This window comes from Sinocyclocheilus rhinocerous, unplaced genomic scaffold (genome assembly GCF_001515625.1).
Source record: "Sinocyclocheilus rhinocerous isolate Xijiao unplaced genomic scaffold, SAMN03320098_v1.1 scaffold662, whole genome shotgun sequence".
Classification (NCBI taxonomy): domain Eukaryota; kingdom Metazoa; phylum Chordata; class Actinopteri; order Cypriniformes; family Cyprinidae; genus Sinocyclocheilus; species Sinocyclocheilus rhinocerous.
The window spans coordinates 2,161,988-2,183,639 of NW_015639782.1; the positions used below are offsets into that span (position 1 = coordinate 2,161,988).

At 38.2% G+C, this 21,652-nt stretch overlaps 2 protein-coding genes and 1 pseudogene across 3 annotated transcripts; 1 reads left to right on the forward strand and 2 right to left on the reverse strand.

Moving 5' to 3' along the window:
- LOC107751975 (rho guanine nucleotide exchange factor 6-like) overlaps positions 1-4,465 on the reverse strand; it is a 35,395-nt pseudogene extending 30,930 nt beyond the window's left edge.
- A 1,758-nt stretch (positions 4,466-6,223) lies between these two features.
- Positions 6,224-8,713, reverse strand: LOC107752053 (RNA-binding motif protein, X chromosome-like). Its single transcript, XM_016567904.1, has 7 exons — positions 8,690-8,713; positions 8,479-8,617; positions 8,199-8,315; positions 8,011-8,116; positions 7,587-7,721; positions 7,421-7,512; positions 6,224-6,862 (listed from the first exon to the last, which is right to left on the reverse strand). The coding sequence occupies exons 1-7, from the start codon at positions 8,711-8,713 to the stop codon at positions 6,555-6,557; spliced, it is 921 nt and encodes a 306-aa protein (XP_016423390.1). The 3' UTR covers positions 6,224-6,554.
- Positions 8,714-9,446: 733 nt separating this feature from the next.
- Positions 9,447-21,586, forward strand: LOC107751977 (transmembrane 9 superfamily member 2-like). 2 transcript variants are annotated; one of them, XM_016567790.1, is made up of 18 exons: positions 9,447-9,710; positions 9,968-10,035; positions 10,130-10,223; positions 10,489-10,616; positions 10,814-10,943; positions 11,931-12,058; positions 12,875-12,986; positions 13,067-13,146; positions 13,242-13,347; positions 13,651-13,692; positions 13,962-14,094; positions 14,399-14,518; positions 14,951-15,008; positions 15,103-15,262; positions 15,470-15,621; positions 15,711-15,822; positions 16,106-16,277; positions 21,017-21,586. In XM_016567790.1, exons 1-18 carry the CDS (start codon positions 9,582-9,584, stop codon positions 21,082-21,084), a joined length of 1,992 nt encoding a protein of 663 aa, XP_016423276.1. In that variant the 5' UTR covers positions 9,447-9,581; the 3' UTR covers positions 21,085-21,586. The 2 variants fall into 2 exon arrangements, with proteins under 2 accessions (XP_016423276.1, XP_016423277.1); XM_016567791.1 differs by lacking the exon at positions 13,651-13,692.
- The last annotated feature ends 66 nt before the right edge of the window (positions 21,587-21,652 follow it).

Sequence of the window (21,652 nt, forward strand, 5' to 3'; positions counted from 1 at the left end):
ATTTTCTGGTAAGATATCTGTACTTTTACTTGAGTATGGCTTTCAGGTACTTTATACACCACTGGTTACAAGTTCTTCATGGAATCATCAATGCAAGAAGTCTTCAAACTCGGTCCTGCAGAGTTTAGCTCCAACCCTAATTAAACACAGCTGAACCAGCTAATTTTGTATATACAGGTGCATCTCAATAAATTAGAATGTCGTGGAAAAGTTCATTTATTTCAGTAATTCAACTCAAATTGTGAAACTCGTGTATTAAATAAATTCAATGCACACAGACTGAAGTAGTTTAAGTCTTTGGTTCTTTTAATTGTGATGATTTTGGCTCACATTTAACAAAAACCCACCAATTCACTATCTCAACAAATTAGAATATGTTGACATGCCAATCAGCTAATCAACTCAAAACACCTGCAAAGGTTTCCTGAGCCTTCAAAATGGTCTCTCAGTTTGGTTCACTAGGCTACACAATCATGGTGAAGACTGCTGATCTGACAGTTGTCCAGAAGACAATCATTGACACCCTTCACAAGGAGGGTAAGCCACAAACATTCATTGCCAAAGAAGCTGGCTGTTCACAGAGTGCTGTATCCACGCATGTTAACAGAAAGTTGAGCGGAAGGAAAAAGTGTGGAAGAAAAAAGATGCACAACCAACCGAGAGAACTGCAGCCTTATGAGGAATGTCAAGCAAAATCGATTCAAGAATTTGTGAACTTCACAAAGAATGGACTGAGGCTGGGGTCAAGGCATCAAGAGCCACCACACACAGACGTGTCAAGGAATTTGGCTACAGTTGTCATATTCCTCTTGTTAAGCCACTCCTGAACCACAGACAACGTCAGAGGCGTCTTACCTGGGCTAAGGAGAAGAAGAACTGGACTGTTGCCCAGTGGTCCAAAGTCCTCTCATCTGAAAAGAGGACTTTGGACCACTGGGCAACAGTTTTCTAAAGTGTTTTTGAAAAATCACTTACTCTGCCTTTAATAACTTCCAAAGTTATGGTAGACCTAAAAAAATCTGACTTAAATTAAATTTAAGCAGTTAGGTTAGTGAGTCAGATGTTGATTCAGTAACAGCTGTGAAAAATACAGCAGACAAGTAATGCAGCATAATATGCAATAAAATAAAAATAAAACCTGCTTAAGTAAAAATTAATCATTAAAAGTGGTTCAAATGAGTCATCTGTTGGACTACCCTGGCACATGGAGTTTTTATTTTTGTGTGCAATTCTCGAAGACAGGACATGTGCATTCTTTTGATCTAATCAAGTTCAGACTCCAAAATTACATTTACAAATCAGATAAACATGAATTTATGCCGTAGCATAAATTCAGCATCACAGGAAACAGTGGCATAACGGTGACAGAAACTATACTTGAACATTTATACTGATAACCATATTTTAAGGTATATCACCATCTATTCCCAGTAACTCTCACCCTCAGCACTCCTTGTCCAGCTTCATACTGCTGCTTTACAGCATCACCACAAATTATAGGAGAGAACAGCAATCATTTGTGCTGCTGAGTAACGTAGTCTAGCCAAAGATCACAGCATTACACAAGCAAGTTGAGTTGATTCAATTTTCTTTAGCAGATATTCATAGATATGATTAATTCATCAGCATTGGCCACTAATTGTGCTGAATGGCCAGTTAACAGTGGTCACTCTGCCTGGTGTCAGTCTCAAAATTCGCAGAGAGCAATGTCCATGCATAGCCAACATTTTGTCATTCTCATCTCATCTGCATTAGCGCATATCTGTATAGACTATTAAAAACCCCATATCAGTCTACCACTAGCCTTCTGAACAGTTCAGTGGCAAGATGTTCAATTTATACTCTTATAAATAGGTTTCAACCATAAAAAAAAGGAAAATATTTCAATAAAGGTCAAACAAAACCACAATTTTATTAGCAAGCTCACTATCTTTAAATCAAACCCAAACATTACATATAACCAAGTAACACGGTGCTAAGGAGTCATGTTCACTATATATGCACAGTCCATCACTCCATAACCAGATTTTGATCATAGTTTTAGTCCAAGAACACTGTCATTGCAGAGGGTGTGGCATCATAGTTTGTCTGTGTGTCTGTGTCAGTAATTGACCTTGCAGACTGACAATGTTTACTGTGACAGTTATAATTCCTGAACATCATCTTGAGAGATCTGTAATGCTGCTGCAGGTCAAGACCATAATAGCCATAATAAATGAAATGCATATGCGAAAGAGCTAGTATTATGTGCAATCTTGTTTACTGGCATATTTTAAGATCACATGTGCAAAACCAAAACGAAACCCTGCTATTTATTTGCTTGCCCTCAGGGAGAGCTACACTAAAATAGATGGGCTGAAGGAAGAAGTACTCTGCATAAATACTTAATATAAATTATTAAATATATTATCTAATATAAATTAAGACTATGTTAAGTAAATCATTCCTGCATAAAATCAATGCTTATACATACAGCTTTAATCTGAAATGTATTTTCATACATTTACACTATATAACTGATTTAGGTTATTTGAGATCTACTACCTAAAAGAGTGATTATCTTCAGCCTGCAGGTCGCATATTAATACACACTCAGCTGTATTTCTCAAAGGCATGACCCTTTATAAGCAAAAACGCTGCATTTGAGTGATACCAACGCACTCATGCACAGAAATGTTAAGGAAATTTTGATCTTACCTCAACCTTTAGAGACTGGCATCCTTTTAGAAACTCTCGAATGTTTGCAATGCAGTCCGCTTCGCATCTGGGTTCAGTTGAATACTGAAAACCAATGAAAGAATGCGATGTAAATAGTCTCAACTTTGCTTCGAGCACACTGTAACGCACAGAACCACCTGAGATCAACAAGATCTCGTTTTTTGAAGTGTGTGTCAACCTAGCCTATGAGCCACATTGTACCCTGCCACTGCCGTCCAGTATCGCATGCTAAATATCTTTGGCGTTCAGTTAACTAAGAAACTGTTTCTTTGCGTCAGCTTCGTCCTGTTACACAGACACACAGCCCGTATCTATGCTAGATCTCATCGGGCCCTGTAGCACCAGGAAAAGTAAATTTGGAGGAAGTGACGATGTTTGCTCAGCAAGATTTTACTTTGACCGCTTACTAGTGATGATGGCAAGTCCGACTCATTTCCGCGAATCGGTTCTTTCGAACAGTTCCGTTCAAAGAACCGGTTCAAAATTCGATTCATTTGCGCATTGACGTCCATGACGTGGTATATTATATGGTATAAATAAAACATTTAAATAAAGCCATACATTTTCCCCCAAACTGTAATTCCATATGTCTGGTTGCAGTAATAATTCAGCTTGTAAAAAAGTCATAATAATATAATTTGCATTACCATTCGCTAAACAGTTGTTTGTTTGTTTTTTGCACGAATCGTTCAGTCCCGTTTCGTGAACCGACTAATCCAATTCATTAAAAAGATCCGACACAAAAGAATGATTCATTCACTAATATAATGTAAATACATTCAACAAGATAAACGTTTGAAAGCGTCGTGCGTTAAAATGGGTAAAGTGGTATGAAATAGAAATATGCTGAAAAGAAATGAAGGGAAGAAGACAAGAACCAAGAAAACTTATAATGAGCTCTATAAAACGGAGAAACTTTTACAAGTTGTTGTACTGATCAGCACATTCGTTCTACATTTCAGTGAGCTCTATATATTCGCCCAATAAAGCATTTACAGTAAAACAATTTCAACAGAATTTTATTCAGCAGAAACTCAAAATGAATACCCTAGGTTATCTTATTAATAACGACCTTATGTGCCATGAGTAAAGTTACTAGGGCTCTAGTTAGACGGCTTTTACAAACGAGAGAAGAAAATTGCTTTACAAATGCTCTTGGTGTTTTATACTAAAGTGAAGATCGACAAGTTTTTCGTTTTTTTGAAAATGTGAGAATGCGGAACAATTTCTCATGTAACAGGAAGTCAGATTCTCTATCTCGATTAAATTGTGAGTCCTGAATAAACAAACACAGTTAAATACACAATAATAGCTGAAAATGGTTTCAAAACGTATTGCATCTTTACAAAATACAGTGCATTGCAAAGTGTTACTTGTAACAGCGAGTAATTTCGCAACGTGCACCGTTAATTCCGCATGGCTGTATCGGATACATTTGCATTTATGGAAATATTTAATTCACTAGACTGCGACTATTTAATCAAGCAAACATGCATGTGCATATTATCGATTACCTTTAAGGTGGCTCCAGGTAGCACCCGCTCCATAAGCTTACACAGGACGACCCCATCTCTGAGAGAGGTTTTCAGAAATTCCACCGGATCAGCGATATTCTTTTTGGGTGAATTAAGCACGCCTAATGTTATTAGCCACGTAACAGTTTGCTCCTCGGGGTTCATAGTTTTTATGCTCAATGGGCCTTTCAGATTTAGCTGCACCCGTGGTGCGCCAGCTCTCACTATTTGTGTTGAGATGCTACCCACATAGTGATGACCGGTTCGCGAACGAATCGTTCAATTTAACCGGTTCTTCTTAGTGAACCAGTTCACCAAATCGGACTGAATCGTTTGAAACGGTTCGCGTCTCCAGGTAGCATTAATCCACACTTTACTTAAGTTATTTACTTTTTTAACGTGGCTGAGAACCGAACTTCCCATCACTATACCCACATCCGTCGCGCTTCTGCTTTTTCACTGATGTTACAACGACCATTCAGCCGGCAACTTAGTTCTCCAGTGGACGTCTGCCATATAACCAACATAAAGGCTCTTTGACATTTCACTGACACAAAAGGAACTGTGATTGCTTTAAAAATGCCGCAGGAATTTTCCATATGGCTCAACTGCGTTTTTTGATGAAAATTACTTTTGCCTGTAGTACAGTGAGCACTGACATGACCATACCAATTCAGCACTGTTATAGTGGGAATTAAATAAGATACACGGACAAATAAGTTCATTTCAATTCAAATGATAAGTTTATTGAATAAAAATAAATAAAAGCAATTCATCTGTAGCACTCCAGGACTCCATCCAAACATCAGCCTCAATGAACCGCAGCCTCCAAAGAACCTGGATAGTTTGGATCTAGATGAAAACAAAGTAATTAATTGTATGAAAACACCAAATATGAATTTTCAGTGGTTTAAGGACTTACTCATACCTGCATCTTACTTGAGACCATCATGCATCACCAAATGGCAACAGGTGCTGATCAGCAATAACGTATAACCATCAAACTCCCTTTCCTCCATTCAGCCTGCAATGAGAGTTTCCATCAGCGAACTGTTGTAGCTCAGCATAAGGGACTAAAAATTTTTTAAATGTAAATTTTACAAAAGAACTCAAATGACCCAAACAGATTGGTTTTCCAGGTTTGTTGATAGGGTGCTGTCTTTCTCCACGTGGTCTCCTTTGTTAGAATCGGCATGCTTGAGAGCATTCTGGATTTTTGTTAACACCAAGTGAATTTACTACATTTTCAAAAACGGTTCCATTGGGAGGTTTCAAGAGGTTTTGCAGCTATGTGGTTTACATTTGGCTGTAGATATAGATCCATTGAGGAGATTCATCTTAACATCCTTTAAAAAGAAAAAAAAAAGAAAAGAAAAAAAAATCCAGACATTTTCTCCTTTAGTGCAACAGTAGAACTGGCTGATATTTCTGAGACTAAGACCTCCCAAACTGAAGTGGTCCAGTGGCTGGGAAGAGAGAGATCAGACTCCTTTGAAGGCAGAAGTGAGTTTGTTAATAATGGAAATGATATCGTTTCAGATTGCATTTGAAAAAGCCAGGGCAACCAAGTCGATGTTTGACTAAATTACACTAACCTTCAATCTGCAAAATAACACCACAGAGACTAGACTTATACCAGAACAAAAGGGTTTGCTTTGCTTACCAGCTGTTGACAGGTTTTATCTGTGGTGCTGATTTGTTTCTTGCATTTTGGTTGTCTTTGGATTGGTCGATGCAAGGCGTCAATGTTTAGGCTTTGTGATGAAGGATCCATTTGCACTGAGGAAAACTATACCCATAGAGATCTTGGAAAAAGGTGACATTTGCCCAGTCCCCAACAATGTGAACAATCATGCCTACATGAATATTCTGCTTTGCACATATATTTTGTGAAACTTGGGGTTGCTCACCATGGAAAGCTGAAGAGGTGAATGGATATTTACACTTCATAGTTTCTCATTCTCTTGAATGGAGTGCTGTTGCTCAAGAGCTTTGATTAAAAATACTTTATTGGTAAATGAAAGCCATATGTTAGGGCATTGCAGGTTTAACAAGTCACTAGTATACAAAAAGAGCAAACTTAGATTTGCAACGGTACCATTAAATGGGAAGTGGGCAAGAGAAAAGAATGAAACTTTGAATTTAAAAAGGACAAAAAAAAAAAATATATAAAAAACTTTCACAAGTTTGAGTACAGCTTGAAACTGAAGCTTGAAGTCCAGAGTTTAAAAGGGCACTTTTTTTTTTATCTTAAAGTCTTTTGAACGTTTCAACGAGAAGCCATCATTTCTCCATTTTATTTGTTTCTCCACAGAGTCCATCTCAGTATCTGTTCCGGGCCATTCCTCTATCTGCCCGACCGCCGCGGCCACCACCCCGAGGCGGCCCACGGCTCGAGCTGCTGTATTCACGAGGATAGCCTCTCTCAAGAGGGGGTGGCCCTCGCTCCCGTCTACCCGGACGGTCACCATGACTAGCGGAGTATGGGTCACTCCGACTGCTGGGATAACTGTCACGACTGCCATATCCATCCCGGGAACTGCTGCCATAGTCGTCATAACGACTGCTTCCACCACTCCCACTGTAGGACGGAGGGGGACCCCTCGAGGGTGGGGCGCTGCGCGAGTTACCTGCAGGGTCAATGGGTCATGTAATTGGCAAAATTAACTTAAACATTCTTTGCATGATACTGCGTTGTCAAGTGCCCATTTCCCTAAATTTGTATCACGACTAGCTCAAACATTAGAAACTTTCCAAATGAGGATAAAACAAATTTGGTTCTAGGGTTATGGGTGGGACTAGTTAAAGCTAAGATACCTGATCTACCTAACTGCAGTGTTGACAATTGCGCACTCAGAGCCCTTTGGCACATCATTGTTGAGTAAATGCACTTTCCTTGGTTTGGACTGAATTCCATTTAGACTGTAGTTTGGATACTGGATCTCTGTTGGTTGTTCGGACAGTGCTACCGGAATGACCGGAACTTTTTGGGGGGCAAAAAACAGCTTGTAAGAGATTCCTTGTTGGTGTGATTTTTTTATTGGATGGAACACTCTGGATGAAAAGACGCCGCATTTGATGTTTCCACTTTTTGGCAATGACACGAAGCAGCCCTTTCCAGGCACAAAACAGGCAGTTTGAGTGGAGCCCCCCTAACCCTTTTCACCAGACTAAAGGTTCAATCTTACCGTAACTGTCATAAGGATCTCTATAGGAGCCCGTACTGGGCCGATCCATGTAACCCCTGGGCTCTCGTCCTCCACCATAGCCATCACGATCACTAAGAAACAAAGAAACGTTAGGCTGGATTCTCAAACTGCCATCACAGACATCCATTGCAGGATGTTAACACACCTGTAACCTCTGGATCCTGACCCATAGTCATCTCTAGAACTGGAATGGCCCGAATACTCCCGGTATGAGTAATCACGTGGTGGCGGGGCATAGTCTCGACTGTCCCGTGAACTCATGTAGTCACGGCTGGAGTAACTGCAAAACAGCAGCTTGTGAGCTTCACATTATACTGCACCAATATTGTTCTAGTGTATTTATACCCTATAGGAGTTCATTAATTTGAGTTTTAGTAATTCATATGCTTTTGTCATTCTTATTAGTTTAATATTTCTATTAAGCTTACATTTTTATAAATGTTTCAGTTAATTACCAAGACAACACTTGCAATTTTCTTTTTAAAAATTATTATAATTTTTTTCTCTAATATTCATATTTTTCCCATCTTCGTTTCTGTATTACTCATGCTTTTTGCACATCATCCCACCTGTCTTTCCTATTGTAGTCATCACGAGGTGGAGGACCATCATCCCGCCGTGACATCAGAGAATCTCTGCGAGGATGAGGGCTGTATGGGTCCCTGTCTCTGGACACTGGCACAGTTAAATACATTGGCACTGTTAAATGCATTCAAACAATTAACAGTACAAATCTGTGCGTGTTCACCAAACTCACATCTTCCCATTGGCCCAGAGTGTGCAGATCTCTTGGGTGGGGGTCCTCCATTCCGCACTGGGGGGCCTCTCTTCAGTGGTGGTGGCCCTCTGGATGACATGCCTTTAAAAAAGGGTTCTACAATACCTACGTTATCTTGGTAATATTTATTTTGGCAGCAAGTATGCATATTAAGTGTAGGCTCAGAACTTCTTAGAGGACAATCAGTTCAAACAAATCATCAAAATGGTGTCATCATGGCACAAATTAAAAAGGGGGCGATAAAAGTTCTGAATGGTACCTCTGCTTGGTGCTCCCCTAGACCCTCGCAGACCTCTGGAAGGGCCATGACTCCGTGATGGAGGTGGACCACGGCGTCCTGAAGACTCAAACTGAGGTTTTGTGGCCTGTTCCACTTTAATAGTCTTTCCATCAAGAGGCTAAAACACAAGGAACAGAAGTTTAGGAAATTGTAGCTCTTAAATTAGAAAGAAAAACAGATACAAGCACACTGACGAGCAAATGTGTGCATCCATCATGTAAGCTCAAAACTTCTTAGAGGACAATTGTGGACTACATCAGTTCAAATAGATCACCGCCACAAATCTTCATCACAGCTCACAAATCTGAATTTCACAAAAGTCTCTCATGCCCCCTATTGCCATGTTCTTCTTCTTCTTCTCTCGAGTTTTTTGGCGGATTGGCAAACAACGTTAAAGGTGCATGACCGCCACCTACTGGTCTGGAGTGTGAAACGTACACGGTTCAGCTGCGAATTATTCAACTATTATAGATTTAAAAAATAATAATAAAAATAATAATAAAATAAAATAATAAAATAAACCAATTTTTTTTTTACATAAATAAATACAAAATTCAAAACTTCAAACTCTTTCCATTAATCTTGTCTTTTTTAAATACTTAAACAATTCTCCATATATTCTTGATTGCATTACCCCATAACCTAATAGTGTCTTTAGAGATATACTATTAATTCCTCTTTAATTTAAAGATACAGGGTTAGAGCACAGCATATAGAAAATGAGAATATTTATTTATTTATTATTATTTTTTTTTTAATGATTATAACCATGCTAAGCACATGAAGCCCTGAAGTTGCACACCCCGGTACAGTAGGTGGCGGTATGCACCTGAACAAGTTGGTTGCGACCCGCCAATAAAACCAGAGAGAGAGAGAGAGAGAGAATGATGTAGATGAATTGGGGGAGGGGTCACCGGTGGGCGGGGTTATGCGCGCAGTAAGGAAGTGACTCTGATACAAATCTCTCTTAGCAGCTGCGAGCTCGTTGTCTTGGCGATTTTCTCTGTGAATTGTCGCCGGTTAGTTTTATGGTTTGCTCCAGCAGAGTAAATCGGAATTTTCGCAGGACGCTGCTTTGAAAAATGAAGTCTTTAAATCCGCGTTTTATATTTTTGCTGAGTTTAACACTAGTCAGCTCAAGCTTTGGATTCTACCTTCCGGGTTTAGCACCAGTCAGTTTTTGCGAAAAAGAAGATGCGAAGGAATGTCAGGTGAGCTTTTGATGTCCTGTACGTATTATTTTACTTGCGTGTACAAACAGTTGAGGCATAACAAATAAAATAAATGTTTCGACATTGAGTTAAAAAGCAAATTCTGGATTCTCTACATTGCAAATTCATGTTCAAAAAATGAAAACAGACAAAAGTGTTCATTAAGCAATTTCAGGTATATATGTAGCCTAATGGCTGAGATATGATTAATAGTCAGCTGTCCCCTTGACCCGACTCCCCTGCTGTCATTCCCACAGAAAGACATACAGCTGTTTGTGAATAGACTGGACTCAGTAGAATCAGTCCTGCCTTATGAATATGATGCGTGAGTATTCTTGTTCTTCACAATATAAGCTTTATTATATCTGCATGCATTTCTATACAAGGACCGACCTGCGAGGGAATACTTTTTGCTTTAGGTTTGATTTTTGCAAAGATACGGATGAAAGAAGGCCCTCGGAGAACCTTGGGCAGGTGTTATTTGGAGAAAGAATAGAGACGTCACCTTACAAGGTAAGCGATTAATGTTTTTATTTGACTTTTTTTTTCATTTGATCAATCTTATTAATTGTAATTTAATATTATTGTGGCAGTGACATACGATTTTTACACCTTGTTCATTGAGAGCTGGCATGTTGTTTGTCAAGTTTTACTAGTAGCTGCAACTGACAGACACAGACACTTCTTCCTTTTGTTGTCCATGTGATTTATTTTCTATATTGTCATATCTTCTCATATAATGGATCCTTCATATACTGATTTTTGAAATTCTCCATAGTTTTCATTTAAGGCTGACAAGGCTTGTGTGAAGGTCTGCACCAAATCGTATGATGCAGGTTCAAGAGAAGACAAGTTAAAATTGGACTTTCTAAAGAAAGGAATGGAGCTGAATTACCAGCACCACTGGTAAGTCTAGATGTAATGCCTACGGTAGGTGTGGTAGTAGTAACAAAATAAAAGTTGTCATCTTGCTTTAAGAGTTGGAAAGACACAATACCAATTTGTTTTTGTAGGGTTTGGCATACAATACTTTATGCAATCTCTAATGGGTTCTCTAAACGATGGAAAGGTGGATTTAGTTTATTCTTAAACTTGTTTTGCAGGATTGTTGACAACATGCCAGTGACGTGGTGTTATATCGTGGAAGGCAATCAGAAAGTCTGCAACCCAGGATTTCCCATTGGATGTCTAGTGAACCAAGAAGGAAAGCCAAAGGATGCCTGTGTGATAAATGTGAGAGAGACTGTTTTTCCCCACTTGAGTTGTGAGCAGGCAGTCTGTGATGGGATAAATGTGATAGAATAAAAAGTTGGGATAAATAATTTGTATTACTGCAATGAATTGAATATCAGTTCGGTAAATTATGTCAAGATCATGACATTGTTGATTTAATTTAATTGTTGGAAATAGACAGGCTGTAATCCCTATTTTAAGGATGGTGATACAAACATTTGATGTGTTTAAAATACCTACTTTTCAAGCACAGTTAAGTTCATGTTAGGTAATAGTTTCTTAAACATCTAATACATCAAAAGTCAAGATTCAAGATTTTTTATTTGTCACATACATGGTTATATAGAGAATATATGACCAGCAGTGAAATGTAAGTAACATTTAAGTAACAGTAAGTCATGAGATTTACTGTATTTGTGGAATGGACACAAAATTAACAACTGTTTTGGTTCTTGAATCCTATATTGGTTTATTACTGACTAGTTGTTCAAATATAAAGGACCTTCATATTTCACAGAAGAGAAAGTCATAATAGTGGGCAAAACTTCTTTGAACTTAAACTACAACAGATATCATTTTTGTGTTCCCGTTTGCGCCACTACAAATAATAACAAAAGAGGAAAAATTATAGAGAGATTGATTGATCAATCAATCCATCAGCTGTTGTATTAGAAGCACTTTGCTAATGAATTTTGCTATATTTGCAATGTTATTAGCTGTGGAAACATGTCATCACAGTCTGTGAAAAGGGTTTATTAAATAAATCTGTTTATTTTTATGTTAAAAAACGTTATTGGTTAAATCTTTACAGCATAATATAATAATATAAAATGCATTACCAACAACAGAACAGTGACACAATGTTTTGCTGATTCATATCATTACAGCTTTTTAAAAAAAAATTTTTTTTTTTAAAAATAAGTCTATATTAGTCGCCAAAAATTAAGTAAAAGAAGCTTCTGACGTGCTTTTTATCCACTCTTTTAGGCTGATTTCAACAAGAAGAACACTTATTATATTTTCAACCATGTGGACATCACCATAGTTTATCACAGTGGAGATGAAACGAATGGGATGAGTCCTCGACTTGTGGCGGCAACACTGGAGCCTAGGAGGTCTGATTTTGCAAGTGTCTGTAACTAACTTGACTTGAAATGGTGACCTTAAAGGGTTAGTTCACCCGAAAATGAAAATTCTGTCATTAATTACTCACCCTTGTGTTGTTCCAAACCCGTAAGACCTTCGTTAATCTTCGGAAACACAATTTAAGATATTTTTGATGAAATCTGAGGGCTCTCTGACCCTCCCATAGACCGCAAGGTAACTACCAAGGTCCAGAAAAGTACCAAGATGATCGACAAAGTAGTCCGTGTGACATCAGTGGTTCAACTGTAAAGTTACGAAGCTACGAGAATACTTTTTTGCGCAAAGAAAACAAAAATAACGAAAAAATGATACTGTCGTGAACACGAGTCCAAAGTGACGCAGTAGAGACGAAAATGTCTCTACTGCGTCACTTGTGGATGCGTGTTCACGACAGTATCATGATGCGAGCGTGTGGCGGCGCTGACCAAGATCCGGCGTAATGACAAAAATCAAATCAAAAATATCTTAAATTGTGTTCCGAAGATGAACGAAGGTCTTACGGGTTTGGAACAACACAAGGGTGAGTAATTAATGACGGAATTTTCATTTTTGGGTGAACTAACCCTTTAAGACCTAATTTTATCTCTTGCTCCACATTCTGTGGGCCGATATGATCCGTTTCAGATTTAACTAGAATTGAAAGTTAGGCATAGTGACACCTGTTTGCAAGCACACTTCAGTAAGAAAACCAAGTAAATATTTACTCTAATGCGTATGGATAGAGTTATCTCATCTGTAGTATAGTTTGTTAGATAAGAATAATTCATATGTTGTCTGTTGGACAGTGTCAAGCATAGTGATGAAGACAGTCCATCATGTGAAGGCACTCCCATGGACATACCAGCAGAATTCAAAAGTAATCTCAAAGTCACCTACTCTTATTCAGTTAAATTTCAGGTAAGTTTGTTTATAGAGTCAGTACAATGAGATGGTTGGAAAGAACTATGTGTAATATATTTTTTTCCCTCCTTTTTTAGCAAAATGATGATATTAGGTGGGCTTCTCGATGGGATTATATTTTAGTTTCCATGCCTCACACTAACATCCAGTGGTTCAGGTGAGCACAATCTGGTTGAAAATATCTAAGAAGGCTCTTCCTTCCATATCTCCATACTTATTAATGGCCCAACTTAATTTTTTTTTTTTTTCCAGCATCATGAACTCTTTGGTCATTGTGCTCTTCCTGTCTGGCATGGTGGCCATGATCATGCTTAGAACACTGCACAAGGATATTGCCCGGTACAACCAGATGGACCAGGTAACTTGAATTTACTTTGTTCTCATTCCGACTTTTAACTAGATAACAGAATAAATGAATGACTCTGTAACGTCACTAAAGTCCCTTGTGTCAACAGAGCTGACACTCCCACATAGGCATAAACTGTTAGAACAAACTTCCAGTTACTATATTATGTTTGCTTCATGGAGTTAATGTAGATCCTAATCCTCAAGCACAGGCAGACCGACAAGTTTTCTTAGTTTCAGTGTGGTCTTATTTTTCTTTTATTAATAACCATAAGAATACCTCCAGTCACTGATTCCTCTGTTGTGACATTCACAGGCAAACTGGGTTAAGATCCCTCCAACTGCAAACATTACCTATGTAAGCTTATTAGCTTATGTCGTCACTGGTGATTATGTTTTATTGATTGTTTGGCTTCGGGAACTTGGTAAAACAAGTGTAAATATACATTATGCTTACCAATCAAGGTATAAAATTGAAGGTTTTGCAATGAATAGATAATGCCACTGATAATGCATATGTGGCACATACCATCTGCTGTTCCTGATTGTGTTTGGCGACTGGCCATAATGATTTATTGGATGTCGGCCATGTAAGGTCATTTAGATTTATTGTTATATCTCCTGCAGGAGGAAGCCCAGGAGGAGTCTGGCTGGAAGCAGGTTCATGGTGACGTGTTCAGGCCGCCCAGGATGGGCATGCTTCTGTCCGTATTCCTCGGACAGGGCACTCAGGTCTTCATCATGACCTTCATCACCCTTTGTAAGTGCATCTGGAACAGAAATGAATTAAATATACTGCAGATTTTGTATTGTACAAACTAAACGTAAAGGATTACTTCTCTAGAACTTTGAGAACAATTGAATATTTGAGTGCATCATGTAGCTAAATGGCAGAAATGTGAACTTTTCTCCACTAATCCGTTATTTTTAATTAGTTAATTTATGCATAATAGAGATTGTTATCAATTAAATATGGTTGTACACATTTTGGTAGTTTGTTATTTCATATTACCGTTATAGTAGCATTAAATGAACAAAAGTGACAATCCTGCTTTTCCCTTTAGTCTTGGCCTGTCTGGGCTTCCTGTCTCCAGCCAACAGAGGGGCTCTCATGACCTGTGCAGTGGTGTTGTGGGTTCTGCTTGGCACACCTGCTGGATATGTGTCTGCCAGACTCTATAAGAGTAAGCAAATATTGCAATGGAACACATATTTAACCTTATTTATTTCTGGAATCATTATGAAATCATTATGAAATAGTTTTTTTTTTTTCAAAAGTGCTATTCATTTTATTTGTGTTCTATTAATTTCCTGCATTTTAATGAGGGAAGAATACTAAGTCCATCTTAAATATGTTAAATATTAATCAGAATGAGCTTTATTTTCAAGTAAGCTTACACAAATGAGGAATCTGTCTTGCTGAGAGGAGATTCCAGTGCAGAAAAAGTACAGACATAAATAACACGACAATAAAAAATAGGAAATTAACATGTAATCATGATACAAATCAATATAGAAATATAGAAATTGTGAATGTACAGATATGTTATTTATAGTTTTGAGAGACCCTTTTGGCAGTTTTAATATTGCATCCTCAATTTCCTCTGTATCATCAGCTTTTGGTGGTGAAAACTGGAAAACCAATGTTCTTCTCACAGCCTTTTTGTGTCCTGGGTAAGTCTTCATGGCGAACAATAATACATTTCCTGATAACAGGAATAAAATGATGTATGCCAGGATGCAGTTTCAGTATGCTGTGTTTTTGCAGGATTGTGTTTGTGGATTTCTTCCTGATGAATCTGATCCTGTGGGTAGAGGGCTCCTCCGCTGCTGTTCCCTTTGGCACACTGGTGGCCATCCTGGCACTGTGGTTCGGCATCTCTGTTCCTCTTACTTTTGTGGGTGCATACTTTGGCTTCAAAAAACCAGTGAGTATGTCTTCTTGAACAGGCCAGTTGTTCTTTAGTTGATACTCCAGAATTCTTATGCCTTCCTATTTGTGTATTCCTAAGTATTTTAGAATATCTCTTTGAATCAGCTGATATTGTGTTTCCCATCTGTGTGAGCTTTTCTTTTGGCACCCTGTCATGCACAATATTTTGAATGTGGGTGTTTTTATTTTCCTGTTTTAACAGGGCATCGAGCCACCAGTGCGAACAAACCAGATCCCACGCCAAATTCCTCCGCAGTCCTTCTTCACCAAACCTGTGCCGGGTATCATCATGGGCGGCATCCTGCCCTTCGGCTGCATCTTCATCCAGCTCTTCTTCATCCTCAACAGCATTTGGTATGGTTTGAAATCATATCATGCTGAAATGAGTTGATGTGAGGACTGATGTTTTGTTCCTAACGGTGCATTCAAATGTTTATCTGCAGGTCTCATCAGATGTATTACATGTTTGGCTTCCTTTTCCTGGTCTTCATCATCCTGGTCATTACTTGCTCTGAGGCAACTGTTCTGCTCTGCTACTTCCATTTATGTGCAGAGGTGAGATTCGACATCTTTTAAACAAATTTAAATTCTACATTTTACATTTACATGTTTGTTGTTTCTTATTCATCTTCAGAAACAACTAAGTCATGGACTTTATACTGACATCTAGTGATGTGGTCTTGTGGAGTTTTTTTCTAGGCCACTGATTTGAATGAGTCTTTATTTCATACCAGTCTACATCATTTTAAACATTTGTCAAAAGTGCTATTATTATTTATTTTAATAATTGCAGGTGTTTTCAACTTTTATTTGAAGCCTTCTTATTTGTATTTGACAGGATTATCACTGGTGGTGGCGATCATTCCTGACCAGCGGTTTCACAGCAGTCTATCTGTTTGTCTACGCAGTGCATTACTTCTTCTCAAAACTACAAATCATAGGGGCTGCAAGCACCATCCTCTACTTTGGCTACACCTTGATCATGGTGCTCATTTTCTTCATTTTTACAGGTATGTGATAGATGGTCTGATTCGCTTTAGCTTTATAAAATATTTTCACGTTTATACACTTTGATGAAAACATTTACTTGAATTACCCCCTGAGATTTTAATATTAACATTTCAATAATTTAACATTTGTATAACATTTGTATGTTTGCGGCTCTCTGAAATTGGTTAATGGTCACATGACATGCAAGTAAAGAAATAAAATATTTAATATTTTTTTTAGCAAGTTAGTATAATTATAATTTGGTAGTATGATTGAAATAAATATTATAGTATCATTTAGATGTTGTTTTTATTTTATTTTTACATGTATTTATTATTATTAATATTATATTTTTGTTTTACATTTTTATAATTTATTTAATTTGCAGCCCCCAGTTTGTGAAACCCCAAATTATAGAATAGATTTGTGTCATGACCTACTTGAGAAAATTAGATTGAAGTTACATTTTATTCTTTTATCACAGATGAATAGAGCAATACAGTGTTTCCTGCACTGTTTTTCAATGACAGAGTGACTCTACAGCAAACAGCAAAAGAAATAATACTTTTAGTTTTAGCTTACAGTCTGAATTTGAATGCAGTCTTTCTATTCAGTTACAGTCTTTCTGTTGTGTTGTCTTCACTGGCTGTAATCAAAAACAAGCATACAGCACAAAGTCTGTTCCACAAGCTAATGACTCAAACTTCAGTGTCCGAATGCTACACTGAATGACCTTTCACTGAATACTCCTCCTCAATCAAATGACCGGTTTAACCCTTAACCAGAACAAGAAGAAACTAAAAATCATTAAAAATAACATTTATTATGATTGATTTTATTTGACCTGCACACTATGGATCGATGCACACATAATGTTTTCTCTTTCATAAAAGGTAAACGAGCGTAAATGTCAACATCACATATTTTTAAAGAATTGAAGTCTGTCTGGTAAAACAAAATCTTATGGATGCAATTCAGTCAATCTGCTATTTTTTTCCAACTGTTACTCCTGGTCGGAGGCTTCTGTTAATATTTAATGCAAAGAATTAACAACCCTCTACAATGCAAGTAAATCACTTGCATATGTGACTAAATCTTCACTCTGGGCGACTAAATGATGTCTAACATGAGTCATAGGCTAATAAATTCTTAGATTTTACTCGCCAGTGTGTGAGTTGGAGGCTAAGTATAAGTTTAGCACAGATATATTTTCACTCTCTGTCAAGCAATCTGTGCTATTTTTGAATTCATCTCTTAAGCCACCTTTCCACTATCTCCGACAAACGACAACCGATAGACCAGAAGTCATTCATTTCCAGTGGCGAGTAGTGCGGGAGCTGCGTGGAGTTCAGATCATAACATTATTCTGTAAACACTATTTCTGTAAAATGGCGCTTTAGAATAGGCTAATTATGGCAGAAGTAATTATTTTCTAATTATTAAGGCCCAATCCCAATTCTATTTTATACCCCTTCCCCTTCCCCTACCCCTCCGCCTACCCCTTCCCCTTCCCCTCCTCCTACCCCTTCCCCTTGCAAAGTCTGTTCCACAAGCTAATGACTCAAACTTCAGTGTCCGAATCCTACACTGAATGACCTTTCACTGAATACTCCTCCTCAATCAAATGACCGGTTTAACCCTTAACCAGAACAAGAAGAAACTAAAAATCATTAAAAATAACATTTATTATGATTGATTTTATTTGACCTGCACACTATGGATCGATGCACACATAATGTTTTCTCTTTCATAAAAGGTAAACGAGCGTAAATGTCAACATCACATATTTTTAAAGAATTGAAGTCTGTCTGGTAAAACAAAATCTTATGGATGCAATTCAGTCAATCTGCTATTTTTTTCCAACTGTTACTCCTGGTCGGAGGCTTCTGTTAATATTTAATGCAAAGAATTAACAACCCTCTACAATGCAAGTAAATCACTTGCATATGTGACTAAATCTTCACTCTGGGCGACTAAATGATGTCTAACATGAGTCATAGGCTAATAAATTCTTAGATTTTACTCGCCAGTGTGTGAGTTGGAGGCTAAGTATAAGTTTAGCACAGATATATTTTCACTCTCTGTCAAGCAATCTGTGCTATTTTTGAATTCATCTCTTAAGCCACCTTTCCACTATCTCCGACAAACGACAACCGATAGACCAGAAGTCATTCATTTCCAGTGGCGAGTAGTGCGGGAGCTGCGTGGAGTTCAGATCATAACATTATTCTGTAAACACTATTTCTGTAAAATGGCGCTTTAGAATAGGCTAATTATGGCAGAAGTAATTATTTTCTAATTATTAAGGCCCAATCCCAATTCTATTTTATACCCCTTCCCCTTCCCCTACCCCTCCGCCTACCCCTTCCCCTCCGCCTACCCCTTCCCCTTGTCCCTTGAAACGGAGTGTCAAGGGGAAGGGGGGAAAAGATTACTTTTCGTTAAAATCTTTATTAATGCCAAAAATGCTTACATTTATGTGTCTTTTTGTTCGCTCGGGCAGCCATGTTGCCCCTGAAGCCGGTTTACGCTGAGATAATTCATACCCCTTCGTTTGAAGTGTGGTCCCCAAAAATCTTCGTTTGAAGGGCTGTCTGGCCCTTCCCCTTCCCCCTACCCCTCCAACCAAAAGAGAATTGAGACACCCCTAAAGGGGAAGGGCTAAGGGGTAGAATTGGGATTAGGCCTAAGTCATTATGTACGTTGATTAGCCCCATAAAACCTACGATGTTTTTATTTTAGGGGTCATTTTATTTAGTGTGGATATATTCAGACATTCATTATATTCAGTAAAATCATTCATTTTACCATGGTGAATAAGCCAAAGGTAACGGTTGCTTCACAACCAGTATGAAAGTTCTGTGCAACTCTGGCTAGGGGGAGAAATGCGACAATCGTTTCCGAATGTCGGAGACAGTGGAAAGGCGGCTTTATGGATGTGCAGCGTACATTACTCTCGTAAACTCTAGTGTGAAGGTGCACTACTCGCCGTCGCTTTGCTGACAGTACAGTTTCTCACACACATGCAAAGAAAGAGAGAGAGAGAGAGACAGAGAGAGTCTTACATAGCCTACCATGCAGAATTGACACGCTACATGTAAACGATATTCTTTGTTGTATTTTCCTGTCAAAATAACGGAGTTTATTTGGAATTCTTAAGCTTTTAAGAACAACCATAAGATACAGTTCACGTTTATTTGTATAGTACTTTTCACGATACAAATCGTTGCAAAGCAGCTTCAAAGAAATTTAAAATTTCTACATTATATTTAGGAGTAGTGGTCGGAACTATTGCGCAAACGGCAATCTCATTGGCTGGTGCTCACCTATAATCGTCCCTTTTTTTGATTTTTATATATATATATATACATATATATATGTATATATATATATATAAAAATAGTATATCAGTCTGGTGAGTAAACGAAAAAATTTACATATTTAGTAATGGCTAAGTTGTAATTTCTGCACAGCTGGTGCAGCCGCCCCTGGTAAAGTACCATTTAAAAGCTACAGGATTTGTATCCTGTTCCTGAACGTCAATGCTTTCTGTGGTTAGTGCAAATGTTTGCCTTGTTTTACTTCACCCACAATATCAAATGTTCAGTTCCTCATAATGTCGGTGGATTTGATGCTGCAGTATGTCTCCCTTCTAGTCCTTTCCTTTGGCAGGTGACCAGTTCTAGTTGGTTTGTTCCTGCCCAATGGGTCATGCTGTGTTTAGGCTGTGGGTAATTGGGACACCTATAAATATTCCTCATCTTTTATTGTTGTTGAAAGACATCGGCGCTCTCTCCAGCCTTAATCAAATCTCTGTTGCTTCCCCTCATTGATATGCTGAGGCGGAGGTGGCCAGCTGTCTGCCAGCCGTAAACAGCTGTTGGTTGATAGCATCTACACATGCTTACTTGTTTCTCTATAAATGGCATGTAAATGTCTTTTTTAGTTTTGCAGCATGTGCTTTCCTAATAGACTTGGTAAAATAGCCCAAGCTCCTTGGCGACAGTACTTTGACATTTTATGTAGAACCTTTACAAAAACCCTCCAGATTACTAGTGCAATCACCGCAGTTCTCACGGCTTTGCTTTGAATGATGGGAAACCGCCGCCATCGGTTTTCTGAGTGGTTATTAGCCACAATCTATTTGTTGCCATGGATTCTACTAGATGCTTTAGGATCCCTGGCTGCGGCTGTTATGGCAACTTCCATGCACACGTGAGGGGTGAAAATGTAAGGCACGATTAAAACGAGGCTTACTGGATCACCATTACGCTCTTAGTCCCAAATCTTAAAATAATGGTTCCCAGAAATGGCTCGTTTTAGCCAAAACTAGCATGACTTTTTAGATCCTGAGAGCCAAGTGAAGATACAGCGAGAGCGTGTGTGGAAGGTGAGGGGGAGGACTGAGAATAGTGTATAAATCCATCTGAAAATAGATTCAGAACTAAAGATTTCAATCAGACCTATTGTTGATTGGCTGTCACTGCCACCCCAGCGATGATTAGATTTAATCCTGTACTTCATTACACTCTGCTTAGTTTGGCTCTGTCAGATAATTTGCTGCATTGAAACGGTACTATTAATAGACGGTTATCTTATACAATGCCACCCAAATGACTCTAAATGTGGTTTTAATAGAAACCCTGTCAGTTAGTCTGGCACATTTTGTGACATACATGTGCTAAAATGTTCATTTTGTTGGCCTGTGCTCTTTATTTTTATTTCTTGCGTTAATTCTCACATTTCTCCTTCCATCCAGGTACTATAGGCTTCTTCGCTTGCTTCCTGTTTGTTAATAAAATCTACAGCGTGCTGAAGGTGGACTAAGGGAAGGACATTTGGAGAACACAACATCATTTTACAGATCAGCTTTCATGTGGAAGTCTGAATAGACATTTAAATGAAGGTTAAAAGAACGGCTGGTGTGTTTGGCTCAACTGTAATTCACTGACTTGCAACAGGTGTGCTTGTGAACTCCAAAGACCATTTTTCAGTGCTTTACTTGTCTCACGCTACCTGTGACTTCATTCCAGCTAAACCTACCACACCCATTTCTTATGTAGAAAATTGTCTTATGCTTTTATATTGATCCAAATGTATGTTTTACATTTGACTTCATCATCTGTAAAGACATAATTTGAATATTTAATACAATTATTCCTGTCCATGATTTTTTGGTACAGAATTTGTTTTGAAAGATCAGATGGGACACAATTTCGGGTGCGGTCACATTTTCCTTTGTATGGTGAAATGCTGTGAGCTAAAAGCAGTCATCTTAATAAAAATCCACGCATTTGCGTGAGTGACTCGTGAAAACATTCCATATGCAGATTTCTCACTGCATTCAAGTTTGTTCATTTTGAGCTCACAATTTGGTCACATTGATCAATATACA